Source organism: Hemicordylus capensis, chromosome 5 (assembly GCF_027244095.1).
Source record: "Hemicordylus capensis ecotype Gifberg chromosome 5, rHemCap1.1.pri, whole genome shotgun sequence".
In the NCBI taxonomy this organism is placed as follows: Eukaryota; Metazoa; Chordata; class Lepidosauria; order Squamata; family Cordylidae; genus Hemicordylus; species Hemicordylus capensis.
This window is the reverse complement of record NC_069661.1, coordinates 168,285,578-168,310,376: the sequence shown is the minus strand read 5'-3', so window position 1 is coordinate 168,310,376 and position 24,799 is coordinate 168,285,578. Positions and strand designations below refer to the sequence as shown.

The 24,799-nt window shown below is 42.2% G+C and overlaps 1 protein-coding gene across 3 annotated transcripts in view; it reads right to left on the bottom strand.

Annotated features, from left to right (window-relative positions):
* The window catches only part of FAM3C (FAM3 metabolism regulating signaling molecule C), a 67,445-nt gene that overhangs the window by 3,493 nt on the left and 39,153 nt on the right, over positions 1 to 24,799 (bottom strand). For 2 of the 3 annotated variants that reach the window (XM_053253946.1, XM_053253945.1), the window contains exons 2-9: positions 22,861 to 22,925; positions 19,414 to 19,518; positions 18,782 to 18,811; positions 16,410 to 16,533; positions 9,211 to 9,269; positions 6,844 to 6,894; positions 6,020 to 6,104; positions 2,937 to 3,063 (exon numbers count right to left, since the gene is read on the bottom strand). In XM_053253946.1, the coding sequence (XP_053109921.1) occupies positions 2,937 to 3,063; positions 6,020 to 6,104; positions 6,844 to 6,894; positions 9,211 to 9,269; positions 16,410 to 16,533; positions 18,782 to 18,811; positions 19,414 to 19,518; positions 22,861 to 22,873 (594 nt within the window). In that variant the 5' untranslated portion in view covers positions 22,874 to 22,925. The remainder of the gene's footprint in view (positions 1 to 2,936; positions 3,064 to 6,019; positions 6,105 to 6,843; positions 6,895 to 9,210; positions 9,270 to 16,409; positions 16,534 to 18,781; positions 18,812 to 19,413; positions 19,519 to 22,860; positions 22,926 to 24,799) is intronic. The other variant, XM_053253948.1, reaches the window with a different exon arrangement.

The window sequence follows — 24,799 nt, the reverse complement described above, 5'->3', positions numbered from 1 at the left end:
CCCCTACTGATTATGCTTTGGTAACACCTTTGCCTCTTGAGGTTTTTTGTGGCTCCGTTTCTAGCTGTTACTGGAACCAGTTCCATTTGTCATGAATGCCTTGTCCAACATTTCACAGGTCCCAGACAGTTTCAGGTATGCGGTTTCATCTTAGGGGCGGGGGGCTGCATTCCTGTTCGCACCACAACGTTTGAGGCCTGCTTCTAGCTGTTATAAGCAGACTGATGAAATAACATACATGTTGTACACAAACACACACTTGATTCTCATTTCCTTAGCTTTTCTTTTTCACTGCCATATGGCAAGATCCACATGAGGATGAAATTCCATTGAGTGTATTCACTGCCTGCCATAGTCCACTAGTCTTACAATGGAATGCAAGCACATATTCAAACATTCCAATTAATGTTTGGATGACATGAAAGGATGGAGAAAAGTCACTTTGTGATGACTTCTCCACACCAAGTCCTGAAGTGAGAAATAGGCCCAAGAATAAACTAGATAAGCATTTTTCTTGTTCATGTTCCCAGGGATCTCTCTTCTTACATATATTTTGTTTTATTTTCAGTCCATTTTAGAGCTTGTTTAGTTGAAGAGACACAAATGTATGTATGAAATAAATGAACACACACCATGCAGAATTTGGCTAGAAATCCCATGATGTTCTTTTCACCTATGACAACAGTGCAAATATATTCATTATAATGTGTTTTACAACTTAAGGCTTCCAGGAGCTACTTTTTTTGCCCCTGGCCATTGCCTTGGGAACTACAAGCACTATATAGCAACTTGGGGCACCACAGCCCATCACAAAATGGTGGCTTATTTATTACATTTGTATTCTACTATTCCTTCAAGGAGCCCAGAGTGGCATACATGCTTGTGTTTATCCTCACAACAACTCTGTGAGGTAGGTTAGGCTGAGAGATAAGTGAATGGTCCAGGGTCACCCAATAGGTTTCATTACGGAATGGGGATTTGTACTGAGGTCTCCCCAATCCTAGACCAGCACTAACCACTATACCACACTGGCTACATATAGACAGAATAAGGGATTTTAACATAAAAACCTCAATTATGGGAGTACGCTCACCATGTACTACCACCATGTGAAATTTTATAAGCTTTCTGCCAAGCCTCCGGAGTAGTTATTAAATTTTGTTTCCCATTGATCCCTATAGGGGGAAAATCAGATTTTTCAGAATTTCCAGCTGAAAATCTGACAGGATCCAACAATACAATATAAAAAACATATGCTAATCCCAGTTACAATTTTGATATTGGATCAAATCCAATACAATGTTTTTTCTCATGCACAGGCCTAATATATAGTACCTTCTTATAATTTTTTAAGTGATTCTAGCAATGACTTATGGAGAAGGAAGGGAATCCAGTTTCACCAACTGTCCTATTGTTACATACAGTGCAATCTCATGCATATCTACACAGAAAAAAAACCTCAGCCCTATTGAGTTTAACAGGGCTTATTCTCTGGAAAGTGTGTATAGGCTTGCAGCCATGCTATATATACAATAGCCAGGAGCCTGACTTAGTCCTACTTGGAGTAGACCCATTGGAATGGTATTTAAGTTTGTCCTCAGCAAATGAATTCCTATTATTTCAGTGGGTCTATTCTGATTAAATCTAAGCCAGGATTCCAGACAATTAGTTAAAAATTAAAGGTAAAAATCACCTTATCTCCTCTTTTTTGGTATGTAAAAGGTAAAAAGCATTTCACCAGAAATCATATAGTCATGTTTCTTAGCTTGTGAAAATATACCTTTCCAATGACACCTTACACAACAAAATTGGCCAAATAATTACTGAGATAATGAAGTTTAATGTGTGTGTGGTGGCGGCCATCTTGATTGTGTCATCACAGCCAAGTCCTACACATGTAAGAGTGACCATGGTAATTCTTCATCTAGAGAGGGTTTCAAATCATAACAAAACTGTCTCTTACAAATTTCTCACAAACTTTGCCACAAAACTACATACAGGAAAACCTCAATACTCTCAGGAGTTCCGTTCCTCGCCTACTATGAGTAAAGAGGCATTAGGGCTATGGGGAAAGAGGGATTAGGTTCCAGGGTGGAGGGAAAATTTTAAAAGTCCCAAACGGCCCCAAAACTTACTGTGGCATGCTTTGAGCATCCCCCAAGTTCCCAGGAATGCCTCCCCAAACCTTAAAAAATCATGGGAAAAGGAATTCAATAAATGAGCCACAAAATGGCTCCTATCTCTTTCTGGGCTCCTCCAGACAAAATGGCAGCCAGAAGTGACCTCCATGGTCACTTCTGACCCTCTAGGAACTGCAGATATGTGGGTTTTAACTCATTAGTATCCACGGATACTGGAAATGGCTGTCTGTTAGACACCCTGTGGATACGCAGAACTGTGAATAACAAGGTTATCCTGTATGCTCACAGACTAAATGTACCTTAAGTATGAAGAAGAGGAGAGCTGGTCTTGTGGTAGCAAGCGCGATTTGTCCCGTTAGCTAAGCAGGGTCCACCCTGGTTGCATATGAATGGGAGACTTGATGTGCGAGCACTGTAAGATATTCCCCTCAGGGGATGGAGCCACTACTCTGGGAAGAGCAGAAGGTTTCAAGTTCTCTCCCTGGCATCTCCAAGATAGGTCTGAGAGAGATTCCTGCCTGCAGTCTTGGAGAAGCCACTGCCAGTCTGTGAAGACAATACTAAGCTAGATGGATCTATGGTCTGACTCAGTATATAGCAGCTTCCTATGTTCTATGTTCCTATGAAAGCTGACAATTCCATTTCCCTCCCACAGGGAAAAGAAAATCCCCAATGAAAATCCTAAAGTGCTTGCTTTAACTCTTTTGGATGATGGCCTAGGTGAAAGGTGTTACATCCAGCTGTGGGAGTTAAAGGCAATATGCATAATCTCCAAATGATAACCTGAAAACAAACCTGTTCAAATGGGCTTTTAGTTTTGATTCCTTTTCCACCACAGAAGACCCAATTGTCTCTGAAGCCTAGGTTTGTGATGGACGTGCTTCCCAATTCAGCTATTAATTTCCGTGCCTCTTCATTTAGCCTTGCAGAAAAGTCAAGAGAGTTTACAATTACAAATGCAACATATACATCACTCTTGGTAGGTCATTCCAATGTTTCACTTCCAATCCAATTCTGTTATTATTTGGACAAACAGTACATCTAGAATACAGAATTGCCTTTTGTTTATTTAAAAAAAAGGCTAAAAATGGGCACATTAGCAGAACCTCAGTTAAAGCCTGCCTCCTTGCATGTCCCCGAGCCCTGGGAGTGCACACTCGCCCCCTCCCATGCAAGTGTCTGTTTCCATCAGTTCAGGTTTCACTACTGATCTAGGTTTATTTTAACTTAAACTGGAAGTAGACATTCACATGGGCATGAAAAAATGAAGCATGCTAACTGAGCAGAGGCACCTTTTAAAGTGGCAAGTTTTGTGTTGCATTTTCTCAGCAAACTGAAATGAGCGGTGGGGGGAGTTGCATGCTTGGGAAACCTAAGCAGGAGTCGCCTGCTAAATATATACTATTCTACTTATTAAATGTATTCGATCTCATATTTTAAAATAAAAAATTTTACACGGCAGTGTACAGATGGCACAGTAAAATGACACAATCTATTTAGCAGGGAGAGAGCAACTCTCTCTATCCAACCTCCATCGGTTGTTGCTGGTGTCTACCTTATGTTTCTTATCTATTTATGTTTCTGTGTAAACCACTTCGAGAACTTTTGCTGAAAAGCAGTATATAATTGTTTGTAGCAGCAGGCGTTACAAACAAAGGCTCAGGGACACACATGACTGAGAGCCAGGTTTTAACTGACATTTCCATGTTCCATCTGTGATCTCTGCTCCTGAATGCCATCATCTCTCCTTACGCAAACTTCGACTCTTGAAAGAAAAAAAGGTGACTGCATTTGCTCCTGTTCACTGCATTACCCTTGCCTCTCTCACCCCACCACAACCCTTGTCTTTGCCACCTCCAGCAATACAGGCTACATAAAGGGAAACGTGTCAAAGTCTGCGATAATTTCCAAATAGTGCTTATGGACCGTACATACAGATAATCAGGATGTGGCGGGGGTATGGACACACAGCCTTGTAATTAAGCCTGCAAAAAAATTACCATTCTGCAAACATTTTTACTTGCCCACTTATGAATTTCAAAGAAGTTGGGGGGGGGCAATGCTGGAGGCAGAGGCAGGGCTTTTTTGCTATACTTCTGTGGGCAGCAGCAACAGCAGCTTCAACAGCACTTGAAGTGCTGACCACGTTCCTGACAGCCAGCTCCTGTCAGTCATGTTTTTTCTCTCTCTCTCTCTCTCTGCAGAATGTGCCAGGAAATAATCTTACTTAGCACCATTTCCTGGAACATTCTGAAGAAAAAAATTCGACTGGCATGAGCCAGCAGCCAGAAGCATTATCAGCACTTCAAACATTGTCGAGGTTGCGGCTGCCCACAAAGGGGCAGAAGACGCTGCTGACGTTTTTTGAAGAACAACTGAACTTTTTTGAACACTTGAAAGAGTTTACCGAAACAGCAAATACTACCGGACAGCTGTTGTGTTTACATAGTTCACAATATCATACTGTTCTATTGTTCTTACGTGTATATTTCTGTTGATGTTTGGTCATTATATCTTATTGATGTACTTTGTATCATTTATCTATATCACTATATACATTTGATTGTTTCACTTAATACAATTTACATCCATATATCTAGTTGGTCTTTTGTTTTTTGGTTACATTATTGGATCTGTTTTGTTTTATGTCCCTACTGACCATTCGCCATCACGAAGCTAAGAGACTTTGTTTAGAGGGTTCCACACCTCCCTTTCCCCCTCCTCCACTAAGATAGATAGCAAGGAGTAGGGATGTGCAGAACTGGTTTGATTGCTGCAAACTGGGCCAGTTCAAACGGTTCAATGGCAAACCACTTCAAGCTGGTTCATCGAACCGAATGGCCCAGCCAATCAGTTTGACTCAACTGGTTAGCATATCCACAGTTTGGTCCGAATTTGGACCAATCCACAACGAACTGTCTATACACAACCCTAGCAAGGAGCTCTGAGGTTCCAAGTATCATTTGGAAAGGAGGAAGAGAGTCGTCCAAATGCTATTACATCTTGCATCAAGCTGTATCTCACACTCTTCTATTTCTGCCACAGTCCTCCTCATCCATATCCCCCAACATTTTTACATACCTAAATACCTGCCAGCTAATGGTGCAGTGGGGAAATGACTTGACTAGCAAGCTAGAGGTTGCTGGTTCGAATCCCCTCTCATATGTTTCCCAGACTATGGGAAACATCTATATCAGGCAGCAGAGATATAGGAAGATGCTGAAAGGCATCATCTCATACTGCATGGGAGATGGCAATGGTAAACCCCTCCTGTATTCTACCAAAGACAACCACAGGGCTCTGTAGTCTCCAGGAGTCGACACCGACTCAACAGCACAACTTTACCTTTACATAGACTTGTCCCCTCTTTGATAATACAGCGCTTTCAGCTGCGGGCTCAGTTGCTTCTGACTATTTAAATGAATCAACCATGTGGATCCTACCCTTTCTGGCAGTAGGCTCTCTTGCAGCTCAGAAAAGCCTGAAGAGTACCACTTAATGCACAGAGCTTAGGCATGAAGAGGTATTCTTCAGACAAATTTGGCAACTCATTCTATTCCCTGCAGAAAACACGCCAAGTTGAGGACAGGATATGTGTGTATGCTACCATTGCATCAGGAAATGTGATGAACACTGTATCCATTACAGGATAAAACACCAAAGGCAGCTGTAGAAAAGCTCTACTGTCCTAGCTGTTCGTATCACTTCATGAAGCATGGCCCTCTATAGGTTTTGTACATTTTCCACTGTGGACATCTTTTTGTCCAGAAGCATCTCGTTGTCAGGAATTGGTCTGCATTTTATTTTAACCTATCTTTTACATACAGAAATTAAAAACCTATCCCAAGTGAAATTATTGTTGTTCTCTAAAGACTTACTTAGTAGCACCATCGTCATAGGTTGCCATTAACACAATAGTTCCATCCTGAATTGTCTTCAAAAAGTCATTAAGTGGAGCTACATCTAAACGAAATGGAAGCATGTATTATTACACACGGACGCCACAACTTATTCCACTAACGACACTAACATCACAATCGAGAACTTCATAACAATATTTTACAAAATATTTGTTTATTTACAATATTTCTACATTTACATAATATACAATAGCAAAGTTTCCTTGATGAGGGCCAACGTGATTTTACTTTAAGTATTCTCCTTTGCTAAACTTTGATGCTGAATATTTTCAGAATATTGTTTATTCAAAACTTGGGATGTGGCAGGAATGGGGTGGAAATTACAAGCTTTGTGAAAGGAAGAGCAGTAGCTGCAATAAGTAATTCAATTCCAAGGGAATGGCTTCCTTGGAGAGTTTTTGAGAGATAATGGAAAGATGGACTGGACTGGCAAAGTTGTGCCAGATGTTAAAGATATTTTGGGATGTGATATTAGATTTTGTAAAATGATAATTTTTAATAAAAGTGGTTTTTAAAAAACACACACCTCCAGATATTCTCTGAATGTTTCCATTTGAAATATTTATGTGATATCCAACAAAACTTGATTTCAGTATTGATAGTTGATACACAATAGTGCATCACAGGAGTTTCAATTCAGCTCTAGCTTTGATACAAGTGCCTGCAAACTAGGGGTGGACAACATACAGTCCATGGGCAAATGAATAAAATGGAGCAAAGCACAATTGTGTTCTCATTATGAGTTAACTATTTTGAGAAAAGAATCACGTGTCCATACTTACCTCCACCCCACATGTCAAAATACTTTGTCTCCACTGCTTCACCTGTTTTGCCTAGGGAAGGAATAAGGCACACTACTAATGTGGTTTAACTCAACAATATACCTCCATAATCACAGCAAATCAAGGGAACAATGTGTGTTTGCAGAAAACCATAAAGGCTTCTTCAAAGCTGCAGCTTGACTGTGCCATCATACAAAAACAGGAACTTATGGTAGCTTTTTCTTTCTTCTTTCTTTTCAGAAGTGAAACTGTTTAAGAGTACAGGCTCTTCTCTCTCTGGGCACTGCTTGGCTTCTGCTAATACCAGCACAGCATTGCCAAAATTAGACAGTTTAAAAGCAAGTACCAAGATATTAATAGCCTTTCACAAGAAAACAACTTTGGTTAAGGTTGTATATAACGCCCTTCTTCACATAAACTGCCCTCTAACCAGGTAGCTAAGTAGCAGAGGCCAGATATACAAAGAACAGCACTGTACTTTCAGAATGGGAAATTAGCTGCCATTTTTTATAAAGTTTTCAAGGCAGGTGTAGAACATGGATGCATCACTGAATTACCTTTGCTTTACACAAAGATTCAGAGATGGACATTCAGGCATACATAGTCAACACCAAATAATGGAATGTGTGTAAAAAGCCTGCTTCTCAATGGGCTTACAACCTGTGTTCCTTGTAGAAGGGATTCCTGGATGTTGTTGACAACAGCTTCCATCATCCCCAGCTCTTTAGTTGGGGAGGATGGGAGTTCTAGTCAACAAAATTTGGGAATCCCTGCTACAGGGAACACTGTTTACAACTACACACATTGCCTTACACAAACCACCTTATAACTAAAGAAAAACAAATTATACTAACCAACATTCCAGTTTTATCTCTACATTTTATCCAGACATTCTTTTTCTCACGCAACAGAATGGCTCTACAGTCAGCTCCAAAAGGCATTTAAGTGGCACCTATTTGGTGGGTACCAGAGAGAGCCTTTTCAGCAGTCATGCCAATGATGGAATCCCCTTGCCAAGGAGGGAATATGTCAGATTCCCACACTGGCTACTTTTAACTGACTGACTCTGCTGGCTATAATGGATTTGCTCTGCAGTTTGTTGTTTTTATTATCTATCTATCACATTTCTATACCGCCTCATCCAAAGGCTTTGGGCAGAGCACAACACGTAAGATACAACAACCAACAATTAAAACAAACAGGTTAAAACAATATAAACACAAATTTAAAACAGTTCAAAGTCATTTAAAACAAATTAAAAATACTTAAGAACAATTCAAAACCCTTGGAAGGCCAGGCCAAACAAATAAGTCTTTAGGACTCTCTTGAAGGCCAACAACGAGCCCAATACTACGGATATCTGCCATGAGTGCATTCCACAGGCCACAGCTTAATTGTATTCTTGTAATCAGTTCTTCTAGATTGTGTAGTTCTTATGTTGGGTTTTACTGTGTCATGTGTACACTGCTGTGTGTAATTTTTATTTTAAAATATGATATAAAATGCATTTAAAACAACAACAATAAAGCAAGAGGTTGCTGGTTCGAATCCCCGCTGGTGTGTTTCCCAGACTATGGGAAACACCTATATCAGGCAGCAGCGGTATAGGAAAATGCTGAAAGGCATCATCTCATACTGTGCAGGAGATGGCAATGGTAAACCCCTCCTGTATTCTACCAAAGAAAACCACATGCCTCTGTGGTCGCCAGGAGTCGACACCGACTAGATGATGGCACACTTTACTTTATATATTTATCAGGAGACTCCTGCTCAGGTTTCCCAAATATGCAACCCCGCGCTTCACATTTCAGTTTGCTGAGGAAGTGCAGCACAAATTGGCAAGGTACACTCTCTTATAGACCAAGGAGGATGAGGGAAGAGATTCGAATTAAGAGCCATCTTTGGGTATTGAGACTTTGGTCAATGGATGATGGTGTTTGGAAGCAGCCTTTTCCAGACCTTATTTCTACAGCAAGTACCAAGAGGCAGGAGTGCTGAGCCAGCAGGATCCAATCCATTTTTAATATGTTTTGCTATGATTTTATTGTTGTTTTGATGACCTGGTTGTCTGGGATTTTCACGTGGAAGAAGGAAGGGAGGGAATGAATGAATGAAGTGTGTGCTTATCTATATATCAGTTAACTGCTGTACAAAACACAAACAATGCTGGGTCATTTTTCCCAGAGAAAACATCAACTTTTCAATTTATAACAATTAAGCTGTTTGCGACTAGATTCAGTTATTCCAAATGTTCTCACCAACATTCTAGCTTTATTTCTACATTATATTCAGACATTCTTTTTATGTCTGGAGAAACTGATGTATCTTAAACATGATAACATTTATATAATTAAAAGTGTTTCTTACCATTTACCAAAGCTATGTTAATGCCTCTCCCAACATTGTTTTTAACTCCACTCATCAACCTGAAACAAGATAAGGAACCAAAAAGAATTATGTCAAGTGCCTTCTCCTGTTTTATTTTTAAACAAGAAGCCTTCAAAGTTCTATGAGCCATGTTAGGATCTCCCCTTATCTGTCCTTATTTGGCTGAATAAAATTTGCATTCCAAACAGCTACAGAAAATATCAACGAGTTGCAGGGGAGTGACAGCTGGAGGGAGGGCATGCCCTCAACTCTTGCCTGTGGCTTCCGGTGGCATCTGGTGGGCCACTGTGCAAAACAGGATGCTGGACTAGATGGGCCTTGGGCCTGATCCAGCAGGGCTGTTCTTATGTTAACTTTCTTCATTATTGCCACTTATAAATCATCACTTGGCAAGCCCATGGAAGATGCAAAAGAGGTCCACAAATTAGACTGAACACAATCTAGTGAGCCACACATTCCACTGGACTGTTATGTAAAGCAGTGGTCATGGTGGCAAGCTGTTCCATAACTAGCAGTGGAATTGCTCCAAGCACCTCCCATGATACACAACCTTAACTATAGCTACAGACATGTTACAGGTTGATCAATCCAGCCCATGCTTCCTGAAGAAGCTTTTTCATTGTTGAGAGATACCATGGTTTATTCTTAAACATTTCCAAGCTAAAAACAGACATTTGCAAAACATCTTTTTTGGTCATTATCCTCTAATTAAATGTTGGTATGATCCCAAATACTTAATTCCATTTTAAAAGTGGTTTTCCCAACTGAAGCTTAAATCAAACTGTTTTATGAAAATGGCTTTTCCAAGTCAACCTAACTCACATCAAGTTTTAATAAAAACTCTTCAGCATATGACAAACCTGCTCAGCTATTATAGAATATAAAGTGGTTTTCATTCTTTTTCTGATGTCACAAGAAATAACAGGAGTGTTCTGTGCATCTAACTTAAAGCTCTTCTTTGCAACACTGGAAAGAAAACTCACACAGAGGATACCCTCAAGCCTTCTTCACCCCTGCATCTTACACATGCCCCCTCCCACTCTTTGCTTGAGTCTCTCTTTGGGCATTTAGCTGGCACTACCAACTAGACGTGGGATTGGTACTTCTGGATGGCGGCACTTCCGCCCTGTGAATTCATTTCAGTCTAATACACTGTTAACTCAAGAGCATAAATCAGGATAGCATCAAGATTAAAATAAAAAAATATGGAAATTGAAGCAACAGTATGTTATTTATTTATTTAAAATATTTCTATACTGTCCAAAACTTGCATTTCTGGGTGGTTTACAATTTAAAAATTGTAAACATTTGCATCCACAAGACTAAGCAACTTTCTTATCATTTCTGTTGCTGACTTGTGGCTTGGAGTCCTTATTCAGCACAGTGCTTATACCCTAACATGCAGTAGGATATAATAATAATAATATTATTATTATTATTATTATTCAATTTCTATACCGCCCTTCCATAGAGAAATAATAAATAAATAAGATGGAACCCTGTCCCCAAAGGGCTCACAATCTAAAAGAAACATAAGACAGACACCAACAACAGTCACTGGAAGTACTGTGCTGGGGGTCGATAGGGCCAGTTACTCTCCCCCTTCTAAATAAAGAGAATCACCATGGTAAAAGGTGCCTCTTTGCCAAGTTAGCAGGGATATGAATGATGTGGCACCATATTGCCATAATACTACAGCAAAAGAGGAATTCTGGACCAACTATTTAAAGAAACAGAAGAGGATGTTATCAGTTCTGAGGGTTAGTAGTGTAATGCAAAGACCTGCCACAAGGGGGAAGCAGCACATTAGTATAGGTCTCATCCAAATTTTGGTCAATGATGGGTTTGGGGTAACAAGTCTTGTAAAAGATGGAGAAGTAAAATTTCAGGAACAAAATTATATTGAGAGAGAGACATTTCATCCATATGTGGAAATTTCTATTCTGATGTGGCTTAATTGTAGTTTTGATAATAAGTACTAACATTGCCTCTTTCATAATTTTATTTATGGTACAAAAATAAAAACCAATATTTACATGGTACAAATGAGAACTAACATTTAAAACAAAAATGTATATTTATAAATATATAAACAAAATATTTTGAGAATGTCACACAAGATCATTCTGAAGCAAGAGGTTCACCTTTAAAGAAAATAATATTTAGGGGCATTGGTGCTTCTAAGTCCAGTCAGCATTGTACAAATATATATAGAGGGGGGGGGGGAGAGAAAGATTTCTACCTCAGCTTTTCTCTGTGTGTCTACTAAACAAGGGTTTAATCTTTTAATGAGGTTATATTACGAGGGCCTAAAACATAAGAATTTAACAGAACAAGATCAGAAATGCCAACAAAAGCTGCTGCAGCAAAATGAGTAAAAATTATTGTCCTACACCCAAAAGTAGTTGGGTGTAGCACAAAGATGTTGTGCAAAGAAAGGAATGTCTGTTACAGACTAGTTCTTACACTAGTAGAAGATGTCAACAAATTGCACAAAAGGTTGTACAATGTGTTGCACAATCCTGTAGCACAATTTTGCACTAGTCCTGAAGGTCTTCCACTAACTGAATGCAAATTATTCTTCAAATATGCTGGTCTCAGACCATTCAGAGCTTTATAAGCAAAACCAGCACACTGAATTACACCCAACAACCAAGTGGAAACCACTGTATATTTTGTACAGGGAAAATACGTTCGTTAGGGCAGGTAATAACAACTGGACTGCTGAATAATAACAGGGTTAATAACTGAACTGCTGAATTCTGAACCAACTGGACTTCCCAGATGCTTTTCAAAGGTAGCCCCAGGTATTATCTTAGTAGTCTAACCCGGCCATTACCAGAGCATGAATAACTGTGGCACGGTCACTTCTTTTTAAGAAGGGGTGCACGTGTTGCATCATCAACCACTAGTGACAAAGCTGCTTCATATCATGGATGCTGCTTTCGCATCCATAATCAGGGCCGGAGCTAAAAGCAACCCCAAGCTGTGAACCTACTCCTGGAAGCAGGAGGGGAACCTCATTCAACAAAAAGAGAATATTTCATTCATGAAGTTGTGGGGGGGAGAGGGAAGGCTTATGAAGCAATGGGTGTGTGTGTGTTGGCGGGGAGTGTTCAAAGCATGATACCAACCCATCATGCATCATCATAAAAACATAAGAACAGCCCTGCTGGATCAGGCCCAAGGCCTATCAAGTCCAGCATCCTGTTTCACACAGTGGCCCACCAGATGCTTCTGAGAAGCCTGCAGGCAAGAGCTGAGGGCATGCCCTATCTCTTGCGGTAGCAACCCTGCAACTGTGGAAACATCCAAGTTTCCAAATCACAACTCTGCCTTTGACAGCTATGCTTGTGTTATCTAATCTTGAGAGTTGCGTCTACTGAAGGACTTGAAGCCTTTGAACCAGTTGTTCAGTTGGCAGTCTAAAATGCAAAAGGCCTTTCTGACAGAGCAAGGTGACCAAACTGTGACTCATGTCATAAAGGTCATGTCATGTCATAAATGAGAGCAAAAAAATCTGTATGTGAATATATGTATTTGTTTATTTCAGCCCAAGGCCAGCATAATATGTGAATATAGTATTTGCCAACAGTCACTTTTTTAACCCTCAATAAAAGTTTTTTAAAGAAATAGTTGTGTATTTTGGGCTGCCATCAAGTAATGTTGAAATTCTTTCTTGACTGGCTAATCTACAGCTGGAGTCGACAGAAGGGCAGCCTGCTAGAACAATGCACCGAAGGCTGAAAATACAGGGATGCAATACATGTAGGAAGATTTGTTGATTTGTGTACAACATGTACACATTGACTCTGTGATAGCTCACTCATATGTGCAAGTCTTTACCGAGAAGTGATGAACATGCATGTGCAAATGGACCCTGAAGTCTGCTTTGCACATTGCCAGAATAGTCACGAATAGGAAGTGGACAGCAGCAGCACTGTAGGGGAGCCACTTGAGTATTGGATTGTACTTGTAGCCACTAAGACATTCTACCCTTAAACCTTCTTAAAATTCTCTCCATTGTTCCATAGTAAATTTGCATCCAGGAGCGCACATGCACCCAAACAGGTGTTCTGGTTGACACAGAATTTAGTGTACAGATAACCTTAGGTGCAGTTAGAAGTGGGGCCATGCGGCAAGAGAATTTCTGCACAACCAAGACAAATCCATCACCAAACAACATCTGGATGTCTGGCTTCGGGAAACTATCTACAAATGCTAGAGGGGTGTGTGTGCATGCGTGCACTCACATGCCAGAATGGTGTGTACGCCAGCATGGTGTAGTGGTTAGAGTGCTGGACTAGGACCGGGGAGACCCGAGTTCAAAAAATCCCCATTCAGCCATGATACTAGCTGGGTGACTCTGGGCCAGTCACTTCTCTCTCAGCCTAACCTACTTCACAGGGTTGTTGTGAAAGAGAAACTCAAGTATGTAGCACACCGCTCTGGGCACCTTGAAGCAAGAGTGGAATATAAAGGTTTTTTTAAAAAAAAATATGCATGGGGAAGTGAGAAAAACTCACTTGGAAACTCGCATGGGAAAGTGAGAAAAACGTATCTAGCAACTCTGAAGCCACAATGAGAAATCTGCTGTCCGATGGCTGCAATACTTCTAATCTTACCAAGCCACTTTAATTACAGTAAACAGCAACAGACACTAATCCACTATTTGAGCTCCATTTTGTAATTACAGCTGTCACCTCCAGTACGCCACTGAGTCTCATAAGATACTCTCAGGAGAAGCCTGCCTTTCAAGCAAGTTGCTGGGTGGGAGACATCTTAAAGCATCCTATATAATAAAAACCTAGCGTGTGTGCCCGTGTCTCTGGTGTCTGCATCCGTGTCTCCCTCGGCCGTTCTGGGCATGCGTGGTGCGCGTGCACAGAAGAGCCGAGGGAGACACGGCCGCTGGCACCAGCCGCCATGTTGGCCTGGCCATGGGGAGGCCGGAGGCAGCATCCGCGGGACCGGCCGGGCTGTGGGGGGTGGGGAGGCGGCGGCAGCGGAACCAGCCCTGCCGCGGGGAAAGCCGAGGCGGTGGCGGGTCCAGCCTGGCCGCGGGGAGTGGAGAGACGGCGGCGGGTCCGGCCCGATCGCAGGGAAGGGAAAGTCAGCGGTGGCGAGTCTGGACCGGCCGCGGCCACAGGAGAGCGGCGGGCCGAGAAGAAGCAGCCGCCACCGAAGCCGAGCAGGGGAAGAAGGCAGCGGGGGAAGCCGGCCGAGGCAGTGGCGGAGCCGCGGCCTCGGCCAGAGGATGTGGTGTGGCTGAGGCGGCGGCGGAGCCGCGGTGTGGGGGACTGGGCCCGCTCTTGGCGGCGGGTGGGGCGAGGGGATTGGGCCCGCTCACGGCAGGGGGCGGGGCGGGGGACTGGCCCCACTGGCGGCAGCAGCCACGACGGGAGGACTGGCCCCGCTGGTGGCGGCAGGTGGGGCGGGGGGACTGGGCCTGCTCGCGGCGGCGGGCGGGGTGGGAGGACTGGCCCCACTGGCGGCAGCAGCCGCACCAGGAGGGCCGGCCGCGCTGGCGGCCGCGGCGGGAACACTGAGCCCGCTGGCGGCAGCGGCCGCAGCATGGGGACTAAGCCCACTGGCGGCGGCGGCGGCCTGAGCCCGCTGGCGGAGGCGGCCACACTTGGCCCCTCTGGCCACAACAAAGGCGAGGATTGGGCTTCTAAGCCCTCCCGCCGAATCGGTGTGTCGGATTGCAGCCCTACCCTCCGCATTGTACTGGCCTCCATGGGACACTCCCCAGCAAGTGACCTTAAGGTCGAACTTACTCGGAAGTAAGCAGAGAGGACTCCCAAGGAATTGTGTTCAGGAGTGCATACTTGGTGGTCGATCCCACTGGCTTTATGCTGCGGTGCTCGGCCAAATCACAATGTCACAGAGTCATACCTCGACCCCAGACAACTAAAAGAAAATCAGTAGGATAGTTTCTATGAATGCCGGTGTCTACATCCTCTTGGAATCAGTTGCCAACTGGATGTTTCTTTTCTCCAAAGGTCTACTAGCGCCCGTTAATGTAACGGGCTTAAAGTTACTAGTCTGTAATAAAACATAAGTGGCACAGCGGGGAAATGCTTGACTAACAAGCAGAAGGTTGCCGTTTTGCTTTACTGTCCCCTTATTTTTGGCATCTCTTCTAAAGTAGAGGGAGAGCAACTGACTGTCCCTATTCACCCCAACCTCATGGTGCTCCCAGAAAGGAGAGCTGGTCTTGTGGAAGCAAGCATGACCTGTCCCCTTAGCTAAGCAGAGTCTGCGCTGGTTGCATTTGAATGGGAGACCACATGTTAGCACTGCAAGATTTTCCCCTCAGGGGATGAAGCCACTCTGGGAAGAGCAGAAGGTTTCAAGTTCCCTCCCTGGCTTCTCCAAGATAGGTCTGAGAGAGATTCCTGCCTGCAACCTTGGAGAACCCATGTTAGATAGACCAATGGTCTGACTCAGGAAATGGCAGCTTCCTATGTTCCAGTGGTGTCTCTCATGTGTCTCTCTGCAGACTGTGAGCCCTTTGGGGACAGGGAACTATTGCTTCATTCCTTTTGCTACATGGATTATAAAAGGTTTAACCACCTTTTTGTTGTAAGCCAATATGTAAGGATTCTAAATAATAATAAATAATAAAAGGTTGTTTACAAGTAGACTACTGGTAGTTAGTCTAGTAAAAATCTAGGAACAAAATCATTGGGAACATAGGAAACTGCCATATACTGAGTCAGACCATTGGTCTATCTAGTCAGTATTGTCTTCATAGAATGGCAGAGGCTTCTCCAAGGTTGCAGGTGGGAATCTCTCTCAGCCCTATCTTGGAGAAGCCAGGGAGGGAACTTGAAACCTTCTGCTCTTCCCAGAGTGGCTTCATCCCCTGAGGGGAAAATCTTGCAGTGCTCACACATCAAGTCTCCCATTCATATGCAACCAGGGCAGACCTTGCTTCGCTAAGGGGACAAGTCATGCTTGCTACCACAAGACCAGCTCTCCTCTCCAGTGCTTGAAAGGGGTAGTTTTCTTTTCTTTCTTTTTTTAACGTTTAACATATTAAGTGCAAAGTACGTTTTCTGTTTGCTTCCGAATACAAGACTGAATACAAATCACGCAACACTATCGTCACAGCAATCTTCAGCAATATCGTCACAGCAATATTCATAGAAGAGAAAGCAACTTGTACTTACACATTATCTTCTACACATATTTTAGGCCCAACAACGTTGGCTGCTCCACTTGCCATTTTGAAAGCAAAATGTTTCTCTGGGCAAGCTTTTGTAGTTCCGCATTTATACCTTGGGGGCTTTGTAGCTTTGGGAAATAAGGAAGTAGAGAAAGTATTGAATAATACCAAACGTTGTCTTTATATTCATTCATCTGATTTCTATACTGCCCTTCCAAAAATGGCTCAGGGCAGTTTACATTAAAATAAAACTAAAATCAATTAACTGTTATAATCAAAAACTATAAAAACATAAAACCATTCTTAAACATTTAAAACAGCTTTTAAAACCCTGGAAAACCAGACCAAACCTTTACAGTTTAAAGACTGTCCAGGAAAGAATGCAGGCATTATTTTAGCCAGCACACTCACTCTGGACACAAGGAAAGGCATGCCACTTCATCTGCAGGAAGGCTCTGTAACAAAAATCTGCACTTCTGCATTGGCAAATAGTAAGAAGAGTTAACAAATGGACATGGTGATCTCTTATTTGCCACTAGCATGCAATGTATTGCACAGAACCCTGTATAAGACAGACAGAGGTTTTGTAAAACAAACTCTTGCTTCCTTAGTCTCTCTTACTCAAGCTTCCCTACCAAAAAAAAAGGGAAGGAGATGAAGCACAAGGGACTAGTAGTAGCAAGAATTGCACATTTGGAGGACATCAGAAACACATGAAGCAGCAGCATGAATGACTTGTGCTTTTCCCCCCATCACCATCTGCATAGCATCCAAACTTGCCCCTATTTTTATGACCAATATGGCAACCATTACCAAATGTTAGGCAAGTTAGGGAGGCAGTATCTTTAGCATTCAATGGGTTTCTGCTTCATTGTACTGACTGTACAGCTATAGCATATGTTATGCACGTTTGGCCCAACTCCTTTGAACAGCTACAAGCAGTGTTCCCTCTAAGGCATGCACATGTGCGCGTGTTCACACATTTTGGATGTCTGCTCAGTTAATTTTAGATCCCACACTGATTGCATGTGTGCACACACTGCCTTGATACTGCCGCCCAGAACAAAACTCATTTTGCACACAGATGAAAAGAACTAGAAAGAACACAGGCTGCAAGATCTGGGACAAATAAGATATTGGGGTGGTGGGGTGGAGGCAGGGATTGCTCAGTAAGCTTCAAATAAACCAACATTAGACATGGACAGAAGAGGGGAAATGCTATTCCTTCTGGCTGACATTCTGTCTTGTGTTACAACTGCGAAACAGAAGCTGTATTGGTAGAAGACACTAAAGAGGAAGAAGGTACCTCTTCATATGGTGGAAGATTAAGCACCACAGTTCTGTTGCCAAGCAGGGGAAAGATTTTTGCTGCTCTCTCTCCTTCCTGCTAAAGGGCTTTTGGACTTCAGGAATAGTTCCTTGAGGGTTATGCAGCCCTCATGGACATATTCCTGAAGTCAAAAGGTCCTTTAGGAGGAAGGAGAGCAGTGAAAACTTCTCCCCACCATCCACTCACCTCTTGCTGCAAAGCAACATGTTGTGCAGAGCTGGGATGCCGAGTCTTCCAATGATGCAACTTGTGTTACGCACTTCTAACGCTGGGCAGAATGTGCAAAACTGAAGTTCAGCACTCATAAGATCTGTCAGCTTACTGCCTCTTTGAAAACTTGATCTGAACCAAGGCAAGTATTAGAAAATACTAGGGCACGTTTAAATGACTTCATTTCTAACTGGGGTCAAGGAGTAGAAGCATTTTCATAAACAACAAGTGAAAGAGACAAGGGCAAAGTCTTCTAGAACTAATCCTGCATCAACCTCCTTTGAGTGTTCACATGATAGACATTGGTTTTTCCCCTCACTAGCAGCTGCAATGATTTTGAGCAGGATTACTGTATTTTATTTTATTTCTATACCACCCTTCCAAAAAAGGCTCAGGGCGGTTTACATAGAGAAATAATAAATAAATAAGATGGCTCCCTGTCCCCAAAGGGCTCACAATCTAAACAGAAACATAAAACAGACACCAGCAACAGTCACTGGAGGAAAGCTGTGCTGGGGGGGGTGGGGGTGGATCGGGCAGTTACTCTCCCTCTGCTAAATAAAGAAAATCACCACGTTAATAGGTGCCTCTTTGCCAAGTTAGCAGGGCTCAAAGAACCACAACTAGTCCAGCAAGGCTTTTTGTGCAGCCCACCTAGTCATGCACGGTCCCTGTGTGGTGATTCATTCATGGTCCGGCAGTTCTGGGGAAATTGGGGGCAGACTCTCAGTTGGCTGGATAGGAACCCTGAGCCCTTTATGCTGCCTTTCCCTAAATAACTGCAGCAACACTAAGTCCACACAATGTAAGTAAAACCCTGCCCCATGAATACTTACTACGTACAGGAGGATCCAGTGGTGATCTTGCTAAGAGAGAGAACATGTTTTAAGAAGGTTAAAAATAATTATATTATTCCCTTAATTAAGTTTTTATAGACCTATGAAAATATGTCAAAACCGAATGTCAAAGAGAAGGCTTGAAAACTAGACTCTGAGGTAAACAAGCTTTGACATTGTAAGAGGTGTTTTGAGAAGATACTTTGGCTGGATGGGATAACAAACTGCAAATTTATATTACACTGTTAAATGTGGTTTTGTTATTGGGTCATTAAAGAATGAGTCATAGTTCTATAAATGTGTCTGCACAGAGTTTTACTGGATATAATTAAAGGACTTTAAAATATTTCAATATTCTTTAAAACATTTATATAAGGTAGGGTGACAGTCAAAGACAAGCTACAAGCAAAACAAAAGGACATGTTGAAAGCAAGGTATATTGATTTGCTGCAAATAAGCTGAACTGTCCATACTCATTTTGAAAAATTTTGGCTTTACAGCATATATTGTAAACCTGGGGCTCAGAAGACTAGTAAGTCTCCTGAAACGCAAATATAACATGTGCAAACCAACCAGGCAGCAGAATGCTGGCTAAAACTATGTGACGAAAACAACTGAAGCCAGTCACTTACCAAACAGGTTTCCTAGGCTGGCATCCATTTTTATTTCAAATACTTGAGATATGACATAAAACGTCAGCAGAAAGACTGCTACCGCTACCACCAATTTTGCAGCTCCTAGGACAAGAACAGAAGAATATATTTCTCACTACATTTTATATCTCTGAAGAGACAAACATTGGGGGCTGGGATTTTAGCACACCTCAAGGTGGGGCTAGGATTTGCCAGTGCACTCTTGTGGATGCTGTAACTGTGTACAGGGTCCTCCCTTTTATAACCCCTGAGCAGGGCTCCTGCCTTTTCACATAGACCAGGCCTAAAGACCATCCTTGAAGGCAGCTGGCAGGGGGGTGGGGAGGAAGTGAAAGAGACCAGTAAGGGGAAAGAAACCATTTTCCTTTGCCTGTCAACTCTGATAAGCACTCTGTATTTTCTTTCCCTTTTTAACAGAAGATACTATTACAATTAGAACACTGAATATATGTTTAGAAAAATAATTTCTGTAGGGGGTGGGGTGAGTAGCCTCTGCAACACTAGAAAAAAAATCCACATGGTGGAGACCACAACCCACTTGCCTACTTCAGTTGCATGTAGCTAACATTTTATATTTGCTTGAACATAACTGATACACAAATGATACAATGCAATTAGATTCCAATATAGGTATTCTGAAATTGTGACCTTAAAAGTATTGGGCGGGGGGGAGGGATCCGAGTCAGTCCTTAGAACAAATTAATTTGTGGGACTGGGCACAGGTTGGGCCATTTTATTTTTTATTTTATTTTCTTTTTTGCTTGCTGGATACCAATCCTTAAGCAGTTTGGGCTTTCTGTACTATGAAGGCTAGATTTTTTTCTCTTTTATACATTACCAGGAATCAGACAAGGCTCTACAAACCTCACAGAATTTCTGCAGCAAATGGGCCATGAATTGCCCATCCCTGGTTGAGGCTACTGCTACTGTTAAGTTCTTAGACACTAAAATATACAATGATAAAAAGTTCAGGAAGTGTTCTTGCTATACTGAAATATGGTTGTTAAAGTTCAAACCAGCACACTAGGACATAATTCATTCAAGAACTGTTGATAGCATCTCAAGCAGTCTACATCAGACGCGGAAGCTCTATTTTTATTTTTAATACAGCAGAAACAAATAGCAGATCTTTATACTACTAATTTCAGATCACCTCTGCTTTGAGATGCATTCATTATAGATTTAAAAGGAGGGATCAATATGTAAATATAGATCTAAACACTGAGGGTTTATCTGAATCCTTTTTTAGCTTTTAAGATGCTATAGCTTTATTCACACGTTACATTCAACACTCATAAGACAAGGATACAGTGTACACTGGTACAGAGGTGTACACAGATACAACAGTACATGCAGTTGAGGGGGCCTCGACCCAAGTTCATATTTAAAATGAACACAGATATATTCATTCACACAAAGACATGTACGAGTGTACAGACATGCACCATTATGGGCCAGTCCAAATGATATTGGCCCAGCACATGTGAAGCCAGAGGGGTGGCCCCTCCAAGGGCATTCCAGTGCCCTCTCAGCGCATCTCTTGATCATGTGTGGGATGTGTGCATCCAAATTGACCCTAAACATGCATGACCAACAAGTATGTGTCACACATGTTTCGGGGCCTTTCAGATGAACAGCTCCCACTGGGTGCTCTTGGTGGTGCCCCTCCTTCTTCACATGTGCTGCGCCAGTATCGCTTGAACTGGCCAAATGTCTGAATAGGGCTCTTGTTAGGAAGGAGTCTTCAGAATCAGCAAGGTACGTTGTTTCTTTGATTTGACATTAAAATTGTGCACAAGCATTCCACATATTAGATTTTACTATATAGAATGCTACGCTGGTGATTTCTTTTTAAATACCATGAAATGCTGGTTTTGCAGCTCTAAGGGAAAGCAGAACTACTGCTATATCGTAAGATCAACTCAGCTTAAGTTTCTTATGTCTACCATCTGGTTTACTGACTTTCCAACAGGACGTTCCCAGCGTGCATGCGCACACCAGGCATGTGAACATCACACTCACTTGCCTGACGTGCGCACGCGCCGGGTACTTCCAGCCGAAGAGGACACAGGACAGCAGGGAGGTACCCTGCTGCCCCGATGAACACTTTTAAAATGGAGTGCTGGCGAGGGAAATGAGGCAGGAGGGGTAAGGGCAGCCTCCCCTGCCCTTAAAAGTTATGAACCCCGCCCCCCCACCTTCAAACCGGCTGAACAGCTGGTCCTTCAAACCGGTTCAGAGGCCCTTAAAGGGCCTCCAAACAGGTTCGTGCACATCCAAAATAGCCCAATGTTATAAGGATAAATCTGAGCAGGAGCTCGAACCAAGATCTATCTAATGGAGGAAGACAGGACTGGAACTGGGGATTGACTGACAGCTACCTTGCTAGGAACTAGGCTGCCTGAAAAATTTGATTGGCCCTGTCTCAGAGCATGCAGAGACTGATAAACCCATCATGTTGAAGATGCCCTCCCTAAACCATAGAATAATGTTCATGCTGTGGGGGAGAATTGTATGAATGCAAAACACAATTTGAATAAATAAAGGACAGATCAGGGTGAAGATCGCTGCCACTAAGCATCTGAGGAGTTCCCCCTCATTTTACCAAATGCCAGTCTGCAAAACCTAATAATCCATCTCTCTTCCCACCAGCCACACAAAAACAAAAATGCAAGCTTTTGCTCTGCCTGTTCTCCTAGGACAGACTCTCACTCTCAGCTACTAGGGCCAACAAGGCCCGAGGTCTAGGCCCGAGGTCTAGGACCAACAAACGGAAGTACTTTTTCACACAACGCGTGATCCACTTGTGGAACTCTCTGCCACAGGACGTGGTGACAGCCAACAACCTGAATGGCTATAAGAGGGGTTTGGATGACTTCATGGAGGAGAGGTCTATCAATGGCTACTAGTCGGAGGGCTGTGGGCCACCTCCAGCATCAAGGGCAGGGTGCCTCTGAGTACCAGTTGCAGGGGAGTAATAGCAGGAGAGAGGGCACGCCCTCAACTCCTGTCTGTGGCTTCCAGCGGCATCTGGTGGGCCACTGTGCGAAACAGGATGCTGGACTAGATGGGCCTTGGGCCTGATCCAGCAGGGCTGTTATGTTATGTTCTTACTTCTGTGACCTGCAATATACAAAAATCCATGCCCAATAGCTCTTATTCATGATTTATTGATATGCCAATGCAGCTACACCACAAACCACGAAGAATTTAAACTAGAGTTATTGGATTTAAGAAAAAAATGTAGTCCCACTGGGAGTTCATTGTCTCAAACCTAAACACTCAAGCTTGACTGGATTGTGGAATGAAGACAACTCTGGATAAACAGAAGCAGTGAAGCCTCTTTGTAGTTATCCATTTGAAGATTAGCCTTGAAATAAATTACTTGTTCCATGCATCAAAAAAATTACTGGTGGTGGTTCTTACCTGCTATTCTCATGTTTTCCCTTCCTTCGTTGCTGACACAATTACATTTACTGTAATCAGCTAACCTAAGAGTAGAAGAAAACAAAAGGAGAATATAATTGGAACAGAACAAGGAGACATAACTTTTTATTAGTTGATCCTGTTGCAAATGAGTCTCCAAGTAGCACTCATGATGACAATGACATAATGATCCAAACCAATAATATAATCCCAGCAATAATGAAATCTGGAGGTTTTTAGAAGTCATTTGGGGAAGCTGCACTTGACATTCTGTAGCATACCTCACTTCCCCCAGCATGCTAATGTTTTGCATCTACACAGCACATTTTTTGTCTTCATGTAAGAAGATATTACAGAATGTTAAGGAGGGGACCCCACATAGGACTGATCATCCAAAATGTACTACAACATATATCTTATCCAGAATCAATAATAAATATATATTTCATTTTTATTTCAAAGGAGCTGTGCTTATGCACCATGTTCATCTGTGTTACTAGTAGGTACCCGATATATGAATTAAAACAGACACTGCCCCCAAAATCCAGAGTGTACCATCTGTGTTCATTTGCATAAAGTCAGTACAGATGCTGCACAAGTGGAATAATAATGATACCACTACCCAAAGCCAAGATTCAGAAGAACCAGTTCCGCATGCTCAACCCCTTGAACTGTATCCACATTGCACAACAGCAGCTTTAGAAAGCCAGAAGGGTTTCAGAAGCAGTGATACGGCACAAGCTGTTTTTCAATGGGGGCGGGGGGGAAAGCCAGAGTTAAATGTCCCACCAGACACACACAAGTATTGGTTGTATCCAAAATAAGTATTTGGATGGCAGTCCTAATATTTACATGCACTTTTTCTACATGCTGAAAGCAGAATACAGTAATGCTGTCCATGCTACATATACCCCTGCAGCTTTGGTCAATGTTCACTAAGCCAAGAGACACAAGGTTAAAAGCACAAATCTGACTTCCCAGTATGTATTCGTCACATATTTGCTCTTTCACCTACTGTTTCTAGTTACCTAAGATTTCACAGGGTCCACACACACAAAAAAGTTCAAAGTTTCCACCCCCTGCTCTATCCAAGAAAGTAGGCCATTGGGCTAAAAGCCAGAATTCCAACACAGTTAAATTGGCATTCATTTAAATGCATTTTGGAGCTGATAGTTTATAGCTGTTCCCTAATCTCCAACTGGAACACAGCTTATCTGAAAACAGACACATACACCTCCTATGTTGATGGATTAAACAAAATATGGAAGACGGCTGGGTGAATAAAGATGCTCTTTAAGATACAGATCTGGTTCAACAGGATCTGCTGTCTGTAACCAGCTTCAGATTTTTTAAAAACAAGTTTTTATTGAAAACGCATTTACTTCTACAGCACACAAACTTGGTTTTGTGCATCTGGAGTTCTAAAATATGCAATGGCAGAAAAAGACATTTCTAGAAAATTGCTATGCTACACCATCCCTGCACACTAAATTTCCCAAAGAGAGCTATTGCAAAGTTCAAGCAATCCTGTCAAAAGGCTTTCAGCATGTCAATTTAAATATGGCTATAAAAGGCATTTATTTTACATTTTTCTAGTTCACTAAAATTAGTTTATTTAAAAACTCTATTTTAAAGTACTTAAATTTTAGCAGCCTCATAAATGTGCTGTTAATAAGAGTGTTTTAAAAGCACCACATCTGCTCAGCTGCTGGAGTTACCATAATTTATTTTAATTAACACAAGATCTTCGTAGTAGACTATAAATCTGTGGCCAAGGCATTATCTTTTAAATATAGCACCCAGTAGATTTATGCACTTTATGAACAATTCTAGTGCAGGTGGCCCTCATTCGTGGGCTAGAAACCCAGCACCCACGGTTACACGTATCTGTGGCTGAATCATAGGGATCCAGTTTCTTTATTTGTGGTTTTTAAAATAG